This window comes from Podarcis erhardii, assembly GCF_964252035.2.
Source record: "Podarcis erhardii genome assembly, chromosome: 15".
In the NCBI taxonomy this organism is placed as follows: domain Eukaryota; kingdom Metazoa; phylum Chordata; class Lepidosauria; order Squamata; family Lacertidae; genus Podarcis; species Podarcis erhardii.
The window spans coordinates 18,218,639-18,238,844 of record NC_138505.1 but is presented as its reverse complement, the minus strand read 5'-3'; the positions used below and the strand labels follow the sequence as shown (position 1 = coordinate 18,238,844).

General features: G+C 44.1%; 1 protein-coding gene across 3 annotated transcripts in view; it reads left to right on the top strand.

Annotated features, from left to right (window-relative positions):
- The window catches only part of LOC309330390 (arylacetamide deacetylase-like 4), an 85,064-nt gene extending 70,464 nt beyond the window's left edge, over positions 1-14,600 (top strand). The window contains exons 1-4 of one of the 3 annotated variants that reach the window (XM_081841991.1): positions 6,167-6,595; positions 8,242-8,458; positions 9,702-9,767; positions 13,790-14,600. In XM_081841991.1, coding sequence (XP_081698117.1) covers positions 6,419-6,595; positions 8,242-8,458; positions 9,702-9,767; positions 13,790-14,565 — 1,236 coding nt within the window. In that variant the 5' untranslated portion in view covers positions 6,167-6,418 and the 3' untranslated portion in view covers positions 14,566-14,600. Of the gene's footprint in view, positions 1-6,166; positions 6,596-8,241; positions 8,459-9,701; positions 9,768-13,787 lie in introns of those variants that run through there. The other 2 variants (XM_081841992.1, XM_081841990.1) reach the window with 2 other exon arrangements.
- Positions 14,601-20,206: the final 5,606 nt, after the last annotated feature.

Sequence of the window (20,206 nt, the reverse complement as noted above, 5' to 3'; positions counted from 1 at the left end):
GATTTACAGCAAAATATTTGTGCTGGTCCCAGGGGGTTACCATGCGGTGTGGTCCAGTCCGAGGTCGAGGGTGTGGTATGGAGGCTGTCCATCAAGGCTGAAGCGGGGTCCAAGGCAAGGAGTCGGGTGTGGTCAGGAACTCTGACAGAAAAGCAGGACAGGGTGCAGGCAGGAACAGGCTAGCAACAACTTTGCTCCCACAACCCGGGACTGGGGCTGGCCAGCTTTTATCTGCCCCGAGGCATAGGGTAGTCCCGGTCCACATGTGACTCGCCTCTCCTGGCCTGGAGGCGAGCACTCCTCCTGAAAGAACTTAGTTCCCTCCGCCTCTCTGCCCTGAGCCTCTGCAGCTCAGGAGAGGCTGAAGGGTTACTGGACCCAGAGGCAACCTCACCATCCCCTGACAGGGCTGAGAGTGGAGCACCTGCAGGCAATGGGTCCTCGATCACCTCTGGAGCCAGAGCAGATTCAGCTGGTGTCTGCTCCTGAGGATCCGGCACAGGTGAGGGCCCTTCATGTTCAAGCCCCAGCCCCGGATCAGCTGGTCCTGGAGGCGGGGACTCCTGTGCAGGCTGGGATTCCTCATGTTCAGCCTCTGAATCCGATTCCCAGGCCATCACAATATTATAAAGAAATGAAGTACACCTTACTTGTACCGCTGAAAAAAAGTGATGAATAATATATTAAGAAAAGGAGAACTACCAGAAACATTGAAAGAAGCATATATTACATTAATACCAAAACAGGATTTGGGCTTAACACAAGTAAAGAATTATAGGCCGATTTCACTATTAAACAATGATTACAAATTGTTTGCAAGTATATTGGCAAATAGATTGAATAAAATATTGAATGAAATAATTCATAAGGATCAAGCAGGTTTTCTACATGGCAGACAGATGAAAGACAATATATGGATTCTCGTAAATATAATTTAGTATCTGACTGCCAGAAATGAAAAACAGGCGATGTTAATTTTTGTGGACACAGAAAAGGCCTTTGATAATATATCTTGGGAATTTATGTTAAAGAATTTGGAGTTAATGGGCATTGGACAATTTTTTTTTTAAGGAATAAAAGCAATATACTTTGAAGAGCAAAACTTATAGTAAATAATATAATAACAGAAAATATTGAGATTACGAAAGGTACAAGACAGGGGTGTCCATTATCACCACTATTATTCATATCAGTACTGGAAGTCTCTTCACAAGGAGCATCTCTTCACAAACTGGTGTTTCTGCCAAGTCAGTCCTAAAATCTTCCCACTACAGGCAGCTGCCAAATCCATTCAGTCCAGATAAAATCAAATCAAGGCTTCTGCCCAGCACTTTTCCCAGACCAGCTGTCATTCAAACATTTAGCCTTTCCAGGGAAGGTATCGCCAGGTAAACCTGGAAGTACAAATATCAAGAAATAGAATATTAAAGTCTTACCTTCCCCTATGGCTATATAATTTGATTCAACAAGCTGGTCAGACCCAACTTCTTTTCGTGGCCACTTGCTGATTTAGAACTGCGTCGCATCTCTCAGGCATAAGTCCTGGGCAAACATCCAGCATTCTTTGGCGACTCTCTAGTTGTTAATGAGATGTTGCTTCTGTGGTGATAAGTAAATCAAACCGAGGAATATTTCATCCTCTTCCAAGCAAGCCAGAAGTCTTAATTTTCATTGTAAAACCATTTCCACACAGTTAATAATTATTAGAACCATATTATATCGACAAATGCCAAACTTTCCCAGTCTCATTTGCTTACATAATGTTAAGGAAAAATCTGGGTGTGAGGCTGCTCAGTCACCCAGCTCGTTGGGCAGAGCCCGTGGGTCCCTGCAGAATAAAGGAAGGAGTCCAGCCAACCAGAGCAAATAGCTGTAGACCAAAGTTTATTGCGCAATAGGTTCAAAGAGCAAATTTTGAACCCCGAGGATGGGGTGACAAAGACTTTTAAAACTTTCCCACCACATCCCAGAATACAGTTCAAAGGGGAGGGGTTAACCTTGTCAAACATGTCAGACAAGTCCTTGGTACAAGATTAGCATAAGTAGACATGGCAGGGCAAGACTCAGGTATAAGATTAGCATAGACAAATATGTCTTAAGTACCCACCACCCAAAAGTACCATAGAAGTTCCTTTGCATGTCTGGAGCCTGAGGAGAGTCAGGTAATGAGATTTGGCTTCCTTTGGCTAACAATGATCCCTGCAATTGTCACCTCTGAGAATTTCCTGGAGTCCTTTTGCAAGGGGAAAATAGATTTGGAATGGGGGGAACTGGGAAAGGAGATGATTTTATATTATTTTTTAAAGCTAGGTGACTTCCCTGAGCTGTCAAGTTGGAAGGATATATTCAGGCATAATATTTGTAATATTTAACTTTAAAGATGTGCCCCCCCGTAATTTTCATAACACATAATAATCAGGTAGTTGGTCTTTCCAGAGGGGATTTTACCAAGTAATATAGAAAGCAAAATTTGAAAGTGAAACAAAAAAGCCTCGCCCCCCTTTCCATTCTGACAAACCAGCTCCACACAGATGATAATCCTTCTTCCACTCGAATGGCTGAATTAATTAGCAGAGTAATAATAATAATAATAATAATAATAATAATAATAATTTATACCCCGCCCTCCTCAGCCAACCGGGCTCAGGGTGGCTAACAACCTATAATAAAAACAAGTTGATTGAAATACAACTTCAAAAACAAGATTAAAGTACAACATTAAAAGATTAAAAGATTAAAAGGCAGCCTCATCACAGGAGGAGAAAGGAAAAAAGAAAGAGGGGGAGGGAATCAAATTGATTCCAAGGCAAAGGCCAGGCAGAACAACTCTGTCTCACAGGCCCTGCGGAAAGAAATGAGATCCTGCAGGGCCCTGGTCTCATGAGACAGAGCATTCCACCAGCCTGGAGCCAGTGTTGAAAAGGCCCTGGCTCTGGTTGAGGCTAATCTGACTTCCTTAGGGCCTGGGACCTCTAGGGTGCTGCTATTTATGGACCTTAAGGTCCTCTGTCGGGCATACCAGGAGAGGCGGTCCCGTAGGTATGAGGGTCAAGAGAGTTGTCAAGAAATGCACAGTGCTTTCCATCCAGTGCCCCATGCCCCCTCATTCGTTCCAAACTTGGGGCCAGGTGTTCATAGCTGTCAAGTGTCCCTTATTTGAAGGGACAGTCCCTTATTCCAGCGTCATGTCCCGCTTCTGTCCCTTATTGAAGGATGTCCCTTAAATGTCCCTTAAATGATGTCCCTTACATTTCAAAGGAAGCAGCTGCTCTCCCTCCCTCCTTGCCGGACAGGGAGGAGGGAGGCTCCAACTGTGTTGCTTGGCTGTGTTGCTCACCCAATAAGAAGTCTAAGAATGACTGGGGGGTGGAGCTTGCATGCCTTGTGTGTGGCTAGTTAATGCAAGCTGAGGAGGTTTTTGAATGCTGGACACCATTTTGTTGCACGTGCTGCTGCAAACTTTGCAGTGCAAAGCCAGGCCGGGGAGCCATCTTAAGTTGAGGCTGCATAGGCCTTGTGGTGCATGTAATTCAGATTCTATTCAGTTGAACCTCTGGTTACAAAGTTGGTTGGGCAGTGTTCTCAAAGCTACCAGCATGAGTTTGACCAGACTGCAGGAGGACAGGAAGACTGGAGTGCCTGGAACAGGTGAGGCTGCAGGTCCCTTATTTTGGCTGCTGGTCCCTTATTTTCAAGGCTGCTGGTCCCTTATTTTCAAATCTGTAAGTTGACAGCTATGGGTGTTGGACAAACGGCGGATGAGACTGCCACCCCCGACCCTGGGGGAGTAGGGAGGCTGATTACTCCCATCTCAGCCTCTGATATCTTGTGCGTACGGCTGTGATGAAATTTCTAGCCATCTTCCATAGAACCAAGCCGGAAGTAATATTCTGTGTCACTCCTACATCTTATAATCTGCTCTTGTATCTGTTGTGCTTTCTGTTCTGAGACTTTCTGAGCTTTTATTGACCTTGGGCTGGGCGGAAGAATACTGTCCAACGTCTGTGAATCTGTTAACTGCCTCCATCTCTATTAATCTTCCAGTGTTTCTTCTCTTAGCTGTTCCCCATTCCCAGCTTCTGCTTACTGAACTATGTCCCTCTGCAAACCACTGTTCCAAATCTATACTGTCCTCCTGCTCCTGGAAAGATTCAGGATCAGGGGGAGGGGGTGGCTCCCACCATTCTTCCTCCGTGCAGCCCTCCTCAACACGGTCCTTTGATCTTGTAGAGCAGTGATGGCCAAACTTGACCCTCCAGCTGTTTTGGGACTACAACTCTCATAATCCCTAGGTAACAGGACCAGTGGTCAGGGATGATGGGAACTGTAGTCCCAAAACAGCTGGAGGGCCAAGTTTGGCCATCACTGTTGTAGAGGGTCACAGTGCTGGAATTGTGCTTGTCTTGTGGCACAGATCCTGTTTCCCAACACTGCAAGAGAAGGCCATGGAGGTGCGTCATGAGAGAGGAGTTGAGGCATATTTTCAACATTTTTGTTGGGATTTTGTCCTGTCCAGGGGGGTGTTTGTGATGCAGGGGCTGTGATGCAAGCACACCTCAAGCAGCTTTTGTCCATTCTCATTCATGCTACCTATACCAAAGTCACCTATGCAAGTGCCCCATGTGTGATGATCACCCCAAACTCCAGCACTGAAATTTCCCAGCAGGAATAGGTGTTTGCAGGCTGGGAACATCCTGATAGCGTGGTCTAGCACCTCACAGAACTGGTCCTTGGTCCATATGTCAGAGCACATAGTGGGAGCATAGATGCTCAAGATGTTAACCAGGAGGTGGTTGAGAGATGAAGGGGAAACAAGCAGTCTGAGCCCTTGGTCAGTGGTTCTATCACAGACAGCAGAGAGCTCCCTTTTTTAAGAATAAATTTTATTAGAGTTTATAAAAAGAGATACAAAACTTAAGACCAAATATCTTTTTTATCCAACATTAACCTAAATAAAATAAAAAGAGAGAAAAATAGGAAACGGAAAAGGAAAGGAGGAGAAAAGAAAGGAAGAGGGGGGGGACTTCCGGGTTAGCGCGAACGGCTAATGGCGGATTCCCTCCGAGCTCCGGAGGGAATCGGCTCCGCTGAAGACGGGTCTTGCCGTGCCGGCGACACGGGGACCCTCAGAAACCGCAGGCGCGGAAGCCTGCGGACTTGGTGACTCGGTGGGCACCTTAAGCGCCCTCCCCGACCCACGAAGAGCCTTTTTAAAGGCTACGGAGAGGGTACGGAGAGTGGCGTGGTGCTGAGAGTAGACCGCTACTTCAGTGGAGCGAAGCCGCGAGCCATGGCCGGAGAGCGCTGACTTTCTTCCCAAAATTCGGATTAGATAACAAAGGACCCGTGAGTAGTGGAATTTGGACTTTAAAAAATTTTTACCTTTTGAATTCGGCACGATCGGGGGATGTGATAAAGGGAAGTCCGCACCCCCTCTACTTATAGACGATTTAAAGCAAGGAACGGAGAATTAAGGCGGAATGAATACTGTTTTGATTATTTAAAAGTTTCACAAATTTGATAGAAGTTTTCGTGCTGGAGAGAAAGGGAGGAACTTTGGAACTCTGTGTGTAATCCCCCCCCCAAAAAACCCGGGAGTGCCCTGTTTGTGTGCCGGAGGAAAAAGTGAAAGGAGTTTGACAGCTGTCAAAGGAGCTGTCAAACGGGCGGACAAAGTAAAGAATTTTGTTATTTAACAACTCTCTGAATTAAAGGTGATACATTTGAGCTGAGGTGATTGGAAACAAAGTAGTGATAATAACAAAGTAACAGATTATTGGAAAAGGACTACTAAATAACTGAAAGCCCCCTAGGGGGAATTAGTGACATTACAATGGCTGCAGAGGGAAAATTACTGGCGGAGATAGAAAAAATGTTCTTTCTCGTGGGAATCCTGCAAGAGCAGAAGGGTGTACAGCTATCTGCCAATCACCCATTCCCACCACCCTTCTGAGTAATACCCCTCCCCACCTTCTCACTATATAGAAGGGTCTGGTGACTTCTGTTTCAGTGTATCTGAAGAAGTGTGCATGCACACGAAAGCTCATACCAAGAACTAACTTAGTTGGTCTTTAAGGTGCTACTGGAAGGAAATTTTTTTATTTCGTTTATATAAGTCACTGCGGCACAATACTGTACTCTGATCTTTTAAACAAGATGCTGGACTGCTGTGAATGCAGGATGACAGCAGGTAGGTATTGCCTTGAAGCAAAGCAGCTCCCTCAGGAGGAGGGGTTGGGCAAATTCACACCAATTAACATACACCCACACCCAGTGATATTCAGTTCTTAACTATTCTCAGTTAGGATTTAAGTGGGTTGGCTGACAATGTTCTCTTGCACGTAACATCAAATGTTGTCCTGTAAAAGCCAGCGGCATTAGCTAAGGCGACGTCCTGAACTCTGTGCCTCTGAGAGAAATGGCATTTGGTGGAAGTCTGTGGACACTGATATTATACATGACCATTTTCATTCATTTCTTGCTGTTTGCATGGGGAGCTTATTATCGCCTTATCAGGATGCAGCTGCCTCGAGAAATCAGCTGTCGTGGAAAGTTACTACTTTTCGATTTCTCTCTAGGATATGGACTTATACTGGTAAGGTTTTTTTACATATATCACAGGGATGAAGTTAGGTAAAGGTAAAGGGATCCCTAACAGTTAAGTCAGTTAACTGTCAGGACAGTTAAGTTGCAAACGACTCTGGGGCTGTGGCGGTCATCTCACTTTACAGGCCGAGGGAGCCAGCATTTGTCCACAGACAGTTTTTCTGGGTCATGTGGCCAGCATGACTAAGCCGCTTCTGGCAAAGCCAGGGCAGTGCACAGAAATGCCATTTACCTCCCTGCCAGAGCGGTACCTATTTATCTACTTGCACTTTGACATGCTTTTGAGAACTGCTAGGTAGGCAGGAGCTGGGACCAAACAACAGGAGCTCACCCCGTCGCAGGGCCTCGAACCGCCGACCTTCCGATTAACAAGTCCAAGCGGCACAGTGGTTTAAACCACAGCGCCAACCACTGATGAAGTTACACCCCTATAAAAAGGGCTGCAATGTTTGTAATATTTCTCGAATATTCTTCAGATAGGCAATTAAGAGGTGACATGATAATATTATGCAAGACAGGGAGAAATTGGATAGAGAAAAGTCCCCCCCCCCCTCCTTCTCTCTTGGCATTAGAAGTTGTGGAGAATCCACTGGAGTTGAATGTTGGAAGATTCAGGACAGATAGAAGGAAGTACTTCTTCACACCTGACATATTCAAACTATGGAGCTCTCTCACACAGGAGGCAGTGATGGCTGCCAAACTGAATAGCTTCCAAAAAGGATTAGATAAATTCATGGAAGAGAAGGTTTTGGGTGGCTATTAGCCTCCATGGCTAGGCTCTGAACCTGGAAAACATAGAAAGGGAGAGGGCTCTTGTGTTCAGCTTCTGCTTGCGGGTTTCCCATTGGGGCACCTGGTTGGCCACTGTGAGATGCTGGACTAGATAGGACATTGCCCTAATCCAGCAAGCGCTATTCATATCCACTTAGGTGGATTTATTCTGAGGAGGACTAGCACCGAACACCACCCACTTAGTGTGGTTTCTCATGGTGTCCATCAAGAAGAAGCATACAAGGAAGTGGAATGGTCAGGGGCTTCACTTCTGTGCTGCTCAGGAAGAATCACTCTCCATCCAAAGAGGAAGGAAAAGATAATAATAATAATAATAATAATAATAATAATAATAATAATAATAATAATTTTTATTTAAACCCCGCCCTTCCCTGTTCAGAAAACCGGGCTCAGGGCGGCTAACAACAAATTTAAAACACTTAATTGATGCAACAAAAAACAGTATGCAGTCTATGCAGGGTAGTCACCCCACATGTGGGCATTCCATTCCACAGGTAATAGACATATGTTTCATACACACGCACGCGCGCACACACACACACAGTGAGGGGGGAAAGTATTTGATCCCCTGCTAAATTTTCCCGTTTGCCCTCTGACGAAGAAATGACCAGTCCATAATTTTAATGGTAGGTTTATTGTAGCTGTGAGAGACAGAATAACAACAGGAAAGCCCCCAGAAACCTAGGCGACAAAAGTCAGAGATTATGGACTGGTCATTTCTTCATCAGAGGGCAAATGAGCAAATTTAGCAGGGGGATCAAATACTCCCCTCCCCTCCCCCCTCTATATATATGAGAAAGATTTGATGCTAATTATCAATGGTAATTTTTTTGGTTCAATCAGGCAGGAATTCTGGAAAAACTGGGCATCTGCCATAGATTTGCCTTACTCAGGGCTGCGTGCATGTTCATTCCAGTAATGAGGGACCCAAAGCTGATCATAAAGGATCTGGATTTTGATGGAGTGCCAGGGAGGGTGTACTGGCCTAAAACATCACCTGCTGGGAAAAGAAGAGGAATCATCTTTTTTCATGGAGGTTGTGGACTATTTGGAAGCATCCGTAAGTTCTGTGAATTGTTTTTGAAATGGTTCACTATGTTCTTTGAGGAGAATTTGGGGTGCTACTATAATGTAAAGTTCCTGAAATGTTTGCTATGGAGGGGTGGAGGTGGTTTGTGCTGCCCTCGTATCATTTGAATAAAATATTGCGGGGGGGGGGGTCAAATAAGCCCTGCCCTGCATATTGATCACATGATCAATACACACACACTATTGGAATGGCAATACCCATCAATTTTGGGGGGACTGGCTCCCCTAAAATATTTTTATTGGGGGGCCGAAGGGACCACAGCCCTTAGGTGTTGGGCAGGCATTTTCATTATATGCTCAAACTGTCTTGCCGCCGTGAGCAAGCTGGCTGCTGAATTCTGCATCAGCTGCAGTTTCTGAACAGTAGGTAGTGTAAGTTCAATGAACTTGGCAGGATGGGATTGTAAAAAATAAAAATTAAAAATGAGGCTGAGGCTTCCCGTTGTATGGGTGACCAGTTCTGTGGTAATCCTAGCACCGTGGCCAATGAAAAACCTTTAAATTTTCATAGAAGGCGTTTTTGCTTCATGCGCCAAGGGACTTCTATGAAAAGTCTTCCAGAGAAGGTCAGAAATAATGCAGAAAGAAGCTCAGGAATGTGGGTTGAGGTCTGTTTGGTTCTGTTCTAATTTTTACCCATTGACACTGCTTGATCTGAGCTACTGATCAAAATCCACATAATGGTTTTCAGCTGGCAATGCCCCATTTATCAATGGTTCAGTCCAACTTAGTTTTTCTCAGAGGAAACCCATTAAAGGTGCTTGTTGTTTTCTAATAAAAAAATAGCAGACCAGAATTAATCATAGCTGTTAATTTCACCAAGTTTACTTTTAGTAGGACTAACACTGGATCCAACTCATAGTGAATTCAATGTCAATTGCTAAGAGCATGGGTCAGCAAACCTTTTCAGCAGGGGACCGGTCCACTGTCCCTCAGACCTTGTGGGGGGCCAGACTATATTTTGGGGGGGAAATATGAATGAATTCCTGTGCCCCACAAATAACCCAGAGATGCATTTTAAATAAAAGCACACATTCTACTCATGTAAAAACATGCTGATTCTCAAACCATCTGCGGGCCGGATTTAGAAAGTGATTGGGCCAGATCCAGCCCCTGGGCCTTAGTTTGCCTACCCATGGCTAAGAGGTTTTGTAATGGAGCCTATCAAATAATCTCTGATAGTGTCTCTGTGTGTGTTCTGTTCTTTTTTCCAGGAACCACTGAAAGTATCTGCCGTGCCATCGCCCACCAAACTGACTCAGTGGTTATGTGTCCTGAATAAGTATCTTCACTCTTGTTGTAGCAGAAAAAAAGAGTAATTCTCCTCAGCTTCTAACTCTTCCTAACACCTGAGCTCAGAGAAAGCCTGATAAAGTTTTAACATAGTGATTTTGCCAACCGTTATTGTGAGATTTTGACCAGCTTCGGCCCATCTGAAGCTGATACAGGCTCGTCTTATCTTGAGCCCAAGCAGAGTAGTCCACACAGCAGAAGGATAAGCAGTATGTGCCACATTCTTAACTTTATTTCCACTCTATGCTGAGAGAATACAAACATGCATCTTGCCTCTGTGAGAGCAGAGAAGCAACTGTCTCTCTAACAAAGAAACCGAGAGAACACTGAAAAACAGGAAACCAGTGTACGTCACATCCAGTCTCCCATTTCCCGTGGGAATCTAACAGTAACTTGAACTGTGGAATGCAAAACAATGTCTTGTGACTGCAGTTGCTGCTCAGTGAGGGAAATAGAAACCAACAGTTATAATACCTTTGCATTTAGATTTTCATACCTTGGGCCCCAATCCCTCTGGCTTTTAGCATCTTTTCTGGAGCAGGCCCAAAGGGCTCAACATGCGATTGTCATGATGGCTAGCCAGGTGGTCAATGAGAAGCCCACAAACAGGACCCGAGCACTAGACCACCACCCCCAGTTGCAATTTACATCAACTGGTATTCAGAAGCATTACTGCCTGTGATAGTGGAGGGGGCACCCCCCCCCCTTGTGACTAGCGGGGGGGGGTGTTTTCAGCCGGAACTCACCAGAACTCACTTCTTTGTTGTGTTCTGGCACCTTTTTGGTGTGTTCCGGCAGCTCTGTAGTGTTGCAGTACCCTTGGAAAACCTTATCCTCCATGAGAGGATGGTATTGCTTCTAAATCCATCACAATTTTATCTATCACAATTCTCTATAGCCTGCCTTTCAGGACACAACTCCTTCCAAGGCAGCACACAACAAACATTAAACTTCATTTGCAGAAACCAGCACATCAGACACACTTACCTTCCCAAGACAGCAGTGGTAAATTGGGAGAAGTGTCATTTGCCAGAACTTCAGAGCCCTTAACAACACAAGCCTTCCCCACAGTAATGGCCACCATATCTCTGCCCTTGCTGCCTTAATTCACCGTTGGTGCATGATCTGAAGCCTCCTGGTCAAGATGGGCGAACTCGACTTGTTGGTTTTAGAGGCCACAAGGGATACAGTGGGCAGAAAGAGAAGCCTTGTGGAACGGAGAGAACCAGTGACACACAGTTATCTCAGGAAGGCAAGGTGGGACTTTCTGGAGATGGTGTCACCCTGCATGTGAAAAAAGGGCATTGAGTCCAGGAAGCAAGAAATCCCAGAAGAGGCAGACTTCTCCACATAATCATTGTGGGTGGTCATACTGGGTCCCAAGAGGGATTTTGTACTGGGGTTGTGTTCCCATCCTCCTTGTGGCGATCACACAGGGTCCCCGGATGTTTGACGGTCTATTGATCCCTCTGCCACCACTGTGATTGCCTCTTTGCTGCCACCAACCCGTTTCTCTCGGGTACACACGGAGTCTAGACGGTTGTTAACATTAACAAATAGTCGAGTTTATTTTATAGGCATGAACAACTAACAACTTCAAACTGATTATCCCACTATCTGACTCCACCTAACAGTTCCTCTCACTCTCTCACAACACAACTCGACCAACCCACAGACTTATCCTCCCTCTTCCTTCTCCAACTCCCAACTCTCTTTTTTTTAATATAATATATTTATTAGGTTTTACAGAAAAAAGAAGCACATAACAACCACAGAAATAAAGAAAAACAAAGACAATCAAAAATACATGTAAAACAGATAAAAAAAACCAAAAGGTAGAAAAAGGTAAATTCCATCCATCAAAAAGAAAAATAAAAATAAAAATAAAAACTCCAACCTTTAAATTCATACTTTCAGAACTTTCTTTCTTGACTTCCTCACGCCTCCCTTTTTTGTGTTCCTCTTTACCCAATCAAATACAGCAAATCCTTACCCTCTTTCATAACTCATTTCTAATTATTAAAGTCATTCTATTATGTCTCCAATCTTTCCTCCTTATGTTTAAACGCCTTTAACATATTATTTACTTTTGACATAATATTATTTCAATCTTTCGCCCTTTTTCTGTTACAATTTTACATAGTTTTGAACCTATAGCACTAATGCCATATTGTTTTAATCTCCAGCAACATTTTAGCATTCATAAATTTTGCAGTGTTTCTGCAGATAGTCTTTAAACTTCTTCCAGTCCTCTTCCACCGCTTCTTCTCCCAGATCTCGGATTCTGCCTGTCATTTCTGCCATCTCCATGTAGTCTATTACTTGCATCTGCCATTCTTCCAAGGTGGGCAAATCTTGTGTCTTCCAATACTTTGCGATAAGTATTCTTGCTGCTGTTGTTGCGTACATAAAAAACGTTCTATCTTTCTTTAACACCAATTGGCCGACTATGCCCAGGAGAAAGGCCTCTGGTTTCTTAAGGAAGGTATATTTAAATACCTTTTTCATTTCATTATATATCATCTCCCAGAAAGCCTTAATCCTTGGGCACGTCCACCAGAGGTGAAAGAATGTACCCTCAGTTTCTTTACATTTCCAACATTTATTATCAGGCAGGTGATAAATTTTAGCAAGCTTGACTGGGGTCATGTACCACCTATAAATCATTTTCATAATATTCTCTCTTAAGGCATTGCATGCCGTAAACTTCATACCGGTGGTCCACAACTTTTCCCAGTCAGCAAACATAATGTTATGACCGATGTCCTGTGCCCATTTAATCATAGCTGATTTAACTGTTTCATCCTGTGTATTCCACTTTAACAGCAAGTTATACATTCTTGAAAGAATCTTAGTTTTAGGTTCTAACAATTCTGTTTCCAATTTCGATTTTTCCACCTGGAAGCCCAATTTCTTGTCCAAATTATAGGCCTCTCTTATTTGATAGTAATGAAGCCAATCTCGCACTTTATCTTTTAATTTCTCAAAGCTCTGCAGTTTCAATTTATCTCCTTCTTGTTCTAATATCTCCCAATATTTCGGCCATTTGGTCTCCACCAACTCGCAACTCTCAACAACCAACTGACTTCCACACACCTCCGACTCTAACTTTTACTCCTCCCCTCGGGTTCCCACTGGCCAATCACTTCACACACATTTAACCCTTTCCTTATGATCCACCTAGGAGGCAAACGCCACACTCCTGATCAAAACGCTCAGGGAGATCCTGAGATGGAAAATGAAATCAAGGAAGCATCCGAAATAGAAAAGCATTTTAATGGCACGGAGAAAGCGGCCAGGGGAAAGTTTTTATCCCTCTCTCTTAACTCTAGAACATGTGGACATTCAATGAAGCTGAATGCTGGAAAATTCAGATAAAAGAAAGTATGGCTTTAAAAGAGGGTTAAACAAATGCACACAGTATAAGGCTACGAGTGGCTACTAGCCATGATGGCGATAGTCTGCCTCTGCAGTTGGAGGCAGTGTCCTTCTGAAGAACAGTTGCTGGAAACTGCGGGAGGGGAAAGTACCACTGTACTCATGTCCTGATTGTGAGTTTCTCCAATGATTGACCAGTGGCCACTGAGAACGGGATGCTCAACTAGCATTTTATCTGGGTTCAGAACCTCAAGCACATTGGCTGGATGCTGCACTCCAGGCCTCTCCATTTCTCCCAGTGAACTCACCCCAACCCCCCGCCACACACCATTGCCCCTCTTTTGCACCATTCTTGAGTGGCATCTGCCTGCCTTGCTTGCTTGGGTGGAGGATCGGGAATGGGTGGAGGATAGGGAACCAGCCCACTTCTTAAATGGGAAAGTTCACATTTGCTTTCCATTTTTGCCTCTTGTCCCATCCACAGTTGGCATGTTGCCCCCTGGAAGGTTACATAGAATGGAAAGTGGCCCTCAGGGTGAGAAAGATTCCCAACCCTTGCAATATGTCATGCAGGAAAATATTCCTTGTTTGTGTTGCTGACTATTGAAGATATCTTGCTTTCTCTTTAGATTTCGTTTAGGTCCTGAGTATCCATTTCCAACCGCAGTACAGGACTGCTGTACTGCTGCAATACACTTTCTGAAGAATGCAGAGGAATACGGAGTGGACCCCAGCCGCATTGCCTTTGCTGGGGAGAGTAGTGGAGGCACATATGCTACAGCCATTTGTCAAGAACTGGTGACCAGAGAGGACCTCCCAAGAGTGCGAGCTCAGGTCCTCATTTACCCATTCCTCCAAGGAATGGACTTCAATTTGCCATCCTATCAGCAAAACCATTCAATTCCTCCCTTGTTCCGGAAAAGAGGTGTCGTACTTGGTTTGAAATATGTCACTGGGAAGACAATGAATGTAGATGGAGTTCTGAAAGGCGCCCATGTCCCTCCTGATTTGAGAGAGAAATACCGAAAATGGATCAATGCTGATAACATTCCAGAAGAATTTAAAGCTAGGGGCTATGTTCCTGTAGAACCTGCTCCATTTTCAGAAGAACTTTATGAACAAGTTAAAAGAGCTGGTGAGACAATGTTTGCCCCCCTTTTAGCAGAGGATGACATAATCTGCCAGCTCCCAGAGACTTTCATTCTAACCTGTGAATATGATGTTCTCCGGGACGATGGGCTGTTGTACAAGAAGCGGTTAGAGGACAATGGTGTGCCAGTGACATGGTATCATGTTCAGGATGGATTCCACGGAATAATGGCCTTGGCTGGTTGGGGGCGGATCCTTGAATATCCGAGCACACAGAAATGTTTGCAGAGTGTAATACAGTTCTTAAAAGGTTTATAGAAATGAATGATTTTAATAAATTAGACTGAGTAAAACTTTGGATCAGAGTTTTTCTTTTTACTTCAGGATTGTTACAATGAGGAAAAAATATCCTCCCACAAAAGAGGAAGAATCATATCCTCATTTCTCCCTCATTCACTTGAATAAATATCAAATGATATTTGATATGTCATTATAAAATATTGTGGGTCATACCTTGGTTTTTTACCTTGGTTTTTTTCATCAAATGTTAGTAATACAGTGGTCCCTCAAGTTACAAACACCTCGGGTTACAAACACTTTGGGTTACAGACTCTGCTAACCCGGAAGCAATACCTCGGGTTAAGAACTTTACGTCAGGATGAGAACAGAAATCGTGCGGCGGCAGCGGGAGGCCCCATTAGCTATACTGGTGCTTCAGGTTAAGAACAGTTTCAGGTTAAGAACGGACCTCCAGAACAAATTACCGTAAGTTTGTAGCCAGAGGTACCACTGTACTTGGCCACACCATTTTCCAAAATGCTGTTTCTTTCTCTGATGATGGTTGCTGGTTGCTGTGTTCCACCCCCTGGTGTCACATTTTAATTCTCTCTCCTCCCTCCCTCCCTCTGTGTCCTTTGTTACTCCCCCTTGAACATCATTGTGGGTGGGGAACAGAGTTTGGAAGCAGAAAAAAAAGAAAAGTAAAACATTACATAGGGACATGTGAGCAGTATTTCACAAACATATCAGCATAAAACAATTAAAAATTATGTGATTAAAAAATAAAGTAGTAACACATTATGAATGTAAAAAGTTGTGTGTCCATCTATAATTATCAAAACCATTTCTTAATCCTTCCTTTACATTAAAAACTGTGTGTGTAGATCCGCCCTTAGTTACATCAAAGGAGGCGGTTAGCCTGGAGGGCACCTCGGTGGTATACACTCAGGGTACTGTCAGATACAGCAGTGAACCACTTGGTGTGTAATCTTACAAGACACAGCAGTGATTTTTATTTAACGGCTTAAAATATAGAACATCCATGTCCAGCAATGTCAAAACAAAGCTTTATTTCCCCTGAGTCAAATACCCAAATGGCATGCACACACACACACCCAGACATGCAGACCCAGTATTGGTATGAAAGCCCAGTGAGGCCATAAACTTCCACTGCCCCAGATATGGCCACTTCCCAGGCAGGTGCAAGGCCAATTTGGTGTCATGCCAACCCAGGAAAATGCAAAATGATGGTGAGGGGGGATATCAACAAAGGCGGGCTAATTGCTAATATGCTTAACTATTGCATCTAATAGGCTATAGGTGCAAAAACAATTAACCAATAGAAGTAAAGGGGTGGGTAAGCTAAGAGCTGAGGCGTGCTTAGCAAAATGTATAAAGATGTGGCCGTCATGTCAATCGGGGCTCTCTCCTACTTTGCAGCATATGCTGAGGAGAGGTGCCCATACAGCGCTGTTTGTGAAATAAAGAAGCTTCGTTTTGTCTGGCAAGTGGTGTTTGGCTCCATCTTTTCACAGAATCCATCTGGGAAAAGATCCGAAGGGGCAAATTTGTCAAACAATTAATTTACAGCATATGTTGCCAAAAAGAGGTATAGTTGCAAAAACACTGGAAATGCTTCACCCAAGGAGTTTCATTATGTGACGTAGGGCATAGTGAGGAGACCTGTAACTGGAGGCGCGAGAAACTGTCTACAGCATTTTGGAGGATGAATCTGGGACCTCTTCCCATTTTGCATTCCATCTCTACAGGCAAACATGCCATATTCTTTCCATGGCAACTGGGTGCCAGAAACACCCACAGTAGCTCTGCAGTCAAGATGAAATAATTCTGCAAATTTGATGGAATTCCAAGTCATAGTATAATCTAATCAACAACAGAGCTACCTATCTTATTTTTCTTGCAAAAAAATAAATAAAACCAATTGAAAAAGCAGAAACCTCAAACACGGAGTGGGGGTGGGGTTCCCAGAGGATTTCCCCCTCCCTTTGGCCCTTGGTAGGACAATAACATTTGTCATTTATTTATTCATTTGAAATATGTATAAAGTACTAAAGATTGGGTGTATGTGGTGTTAGGGGAGGGTTAGTACCTCTGGTGGGGACGTGTCATGCTCCATGTGTGGCAATTTATGAGGGCTGCCATACGTCTGAATTTCCCCAGACATTACTGGGATTTCAAAGGCAGAAATGATGTCCGGGGGGCGGGGCTTTCTGAAATGTGCTGCTTTGTCTTGTATCCTAGGCAAGTTTTTGTTTTTGAAAAAAAGCTCAACAATAAAATAAACTCAGAAGGAGCAGCTCTCAGCAAAACATTTATTAGATTTCTTAGCTGCCCTTCATAAGATTATCGGGCAGGTCACAACAAGGAAACCTATAATTGTACAATATCAGTTCCTGCCTACTCAAACTGGGATTTGTTTTTGTTGCAGCATCTGCTTGTTATTGAAACCTGTGTAACTTTAGCAGACTATTCACAGGTGCTGAAGGACCTAGTCAGAGCTGCCAAGGCATGGGTAGGCAAACTAAGGCCTGGGGGCCAGATCTGGCCCAATCGCTTTCTAAATCCAGCCCACAGACGGTCCGGGAATCAGCATGTTTTTACATGAGTAGAATGTGTGCTTTTATTTAAAATGCAGGATGATTTGTGAGGCATAGGAATTCATTCATTTCCCCCCCCTTCATAATATAGTCCGGCCCCTCACAAGGTCTGAGGGACAGGGGACCTGCCCCCTGCTGAAAAAGTTTGCTGACCCCTGTGCCAAGGCATCACAAGGAGATCCCCTGCCTATGATGGCAGTGAACTGGCATGTTTATTGGGCCTAAGGTGCTGCTTCTGCCACCTCAGGACAAGATGGCCGCCCAGGAGGGGACAGGTCAGACCCCAATGGCTTCTTCTCTGACAGGGCCCAGTGTTTTGAGCCAAGGACTTCTCATTCACCCACTTATGCTACACGTGAATAAGGAATGCTTCTTTCTGTGTCAACTGAGTTTTTTCTTCTTCTCATGGGTAAAGCCAGCATTTACAAAGAGGTAAAGGACTCACTCCCTCATAGTAAAGACAAAAGGGGGATGCCCTCTTCATATGGGAAAGAGTTGGCACCATCCAGGAGACGTACGAGAAGGAGATCATGACTACCCAGCATGGCCAGTGCTCAAGGATGATGGGAGTTGTAGTTCAAGAACATCTAGGGACCCAAGGTTGAGACCCAAAGAACACCGAGAGGCCAAAAGTTCTCCTTCCCCCAAACACTGAAATTGAAGAGCGCTAGTAAAACAATCCTCTCTGATTCAAGCAAGGCCTGTCACAAGGGAGCTGCTCTTCTGCGCCCTTTCCCCCAACAGCAATGTTGGCTTTCCTTCCTTGCCCTCATCACCTCCACCCTATGGCGTCATGGCATTAGGTGGTGGCCTGCAGCATTATCTTGAGGACAAATCAACACTTGCAACCTTTCATTTGAATTACTGCAACATATTATGCATGGAGTTGAATTTGGAAATGGTCTGGAAAGGTCAATTAGTGCCAGCAATGACTGTTGGGACATAGATTGGCACTTGACAACATAACAATATCTAATCCATGTCCCAACCTCTTCAGTAGATCCCATTCTGTCAAATGTAATTGTTTATGGAAATCCAAAGGGCTTGGTTTAGCTTATTGCACACATGCTCCTCATTGCTAAATATTCAAACTCAAGCAGATATCATGCAACAACGTCTGCCTGGAGTTATGCTGCAACTATTATTGTAATTCACATTGAGAGAGAGAATCAGAGAATGTGTTCCACATCCATTGAGCTGTATCCAATGTTAGTCCAACTCAGACATGACCGATTGGGTTCCTATAGCTCCTGCTCCATTTTCAAAAGACCTTTATGAACAAGTTAAAAGAGGTACTGAGGCAATGTTTGCCCCCCTTCTAGCAGAGGATGACATATGCCGCCAGCTCCCGGAGACTTTCATTCTAACCTGTGAATATGATGGTCTCTGAGACGATGGGCTGTTGTACAAGAAGCAGCTAGAGGACAACGGTGTGTCAGTGACATGGTTTCATGTTCAAGATGGATTCCATGGAATAATGGGCATTGTTTGTTGTTGGCCACTTGAATTTATGAACACACAGAAATGTTTGCAGATTGTAATATAGTTCTTAAAGTGTTTATAGAAATGAATGACTTTCTTTGTCTTCTTATGGCAGTCTTCCCCTTATGTGAGGGAATCCCCCCCCCCCAATTGTGCCAATCCTGGTTAAAGGTAAAACCCTGATCCAAAGTTTTACTCAGTCATCTTTCTCCACAAAGCAATAGCTTAACTCCTCAAGAGTGCACTTCATCATATGGGTGTTATGCATAACCGAAAGTGGATGTGGGGAGTGCTTTTTTTAAAGGAAAAAATGGTGCTGGCACTCACCATGAAGTTGTTACAGTAAATGCCAAACTTTTAATACTGGGGGAGGTGCCAGTACTGCATACTCTTGAGTGCCTCCATTTAAAAAAAAGCACTGGATGTGGGGAAATGGATTTATCAGTTCACATTTCAACTCTAAGTCATTCTTAGCGATCTCTCTCTTCCACTTCATGTGTATTATTCATTTGGGGGATATTCTCTGTATGTAAAAGTAAAAAAAAAAAAAAAGGGATATAAGAGCAGTTAAAATACCCCAGCCCAAAATCATGTACTGATTGTCAGGAGCTGGTCCTACACTTGATTAGGACCCTGGCAGAGACACATGCTCTCCCTCCTGGTCATTTGTTCGGGAGCTTCAAAAGCTTTCTTCTGCCCGAACATCACAGCGACCGATGCCAACAGACATTGGCACACTTAGGGATCTGCAGAGTCTTCGCAGCTTGGGCCTGACAAGATGTCTCGGGAAGTGTGCTGTCTCCCCGGGGCTAAGATCCAAGATGTAACTGAACGACTGCAAGGAATCATAAAACCCACTGACAAATACCCCTTCCTCTTGGTTCATGTGGGAACCAATGACACTGCAAGCAATAGCCTCCAGAAGATCAAAAGAGACTATGAGGCTCTGGGCAGGAAATTGAAGCAATTAAATGCACAAATTGTCATCTCATCTGTCCTCCCAGTTGAACGACGTGGCCCAGGGAGAGAGAGAAAAATAGTGGAAGTGAACAGCTGGCTTCGCAAATGGTGTAAACAGGAACGGTTTGGATTCTTAGATCACGGACTGCAGTTTCTTGAAGATGGACTTCTGGCAAGAGATGGGCTGCACCTCACAACGGTTGGGAGGAATGTTTTTGCCAAAAATCTCAGAAACCTCATCAGGAGGGCTTTAAACTGACTAATGTGGGGGAGGAAGACAGTGCTCCTGAAGGTAGGAGTCTATCAATTGATGAAGATAATCATCCAAATGTCATAGACCAAATGGAGCAAACAGCACGCAGACCTAGTGGTGGGAGGAAAAAATCCTTAAATAAGAGACACGGGGGAATGATTAATGGACTTCAATGTCTGTACACTAATGCGCAAAGCATGGGAAATAAACAAGATGAGCTTGAGCTCTTGGTACAGCAAACTAAATATGACATAATAGGCATCACTGAAACCTGGTGGGATAAGTCCCACGACTGGAATGTAATAATGGAGGGTTACAATCTATTTCAGAGAAACAGACCAGACAAGAAAGGAGGAGGAGTGGCGTT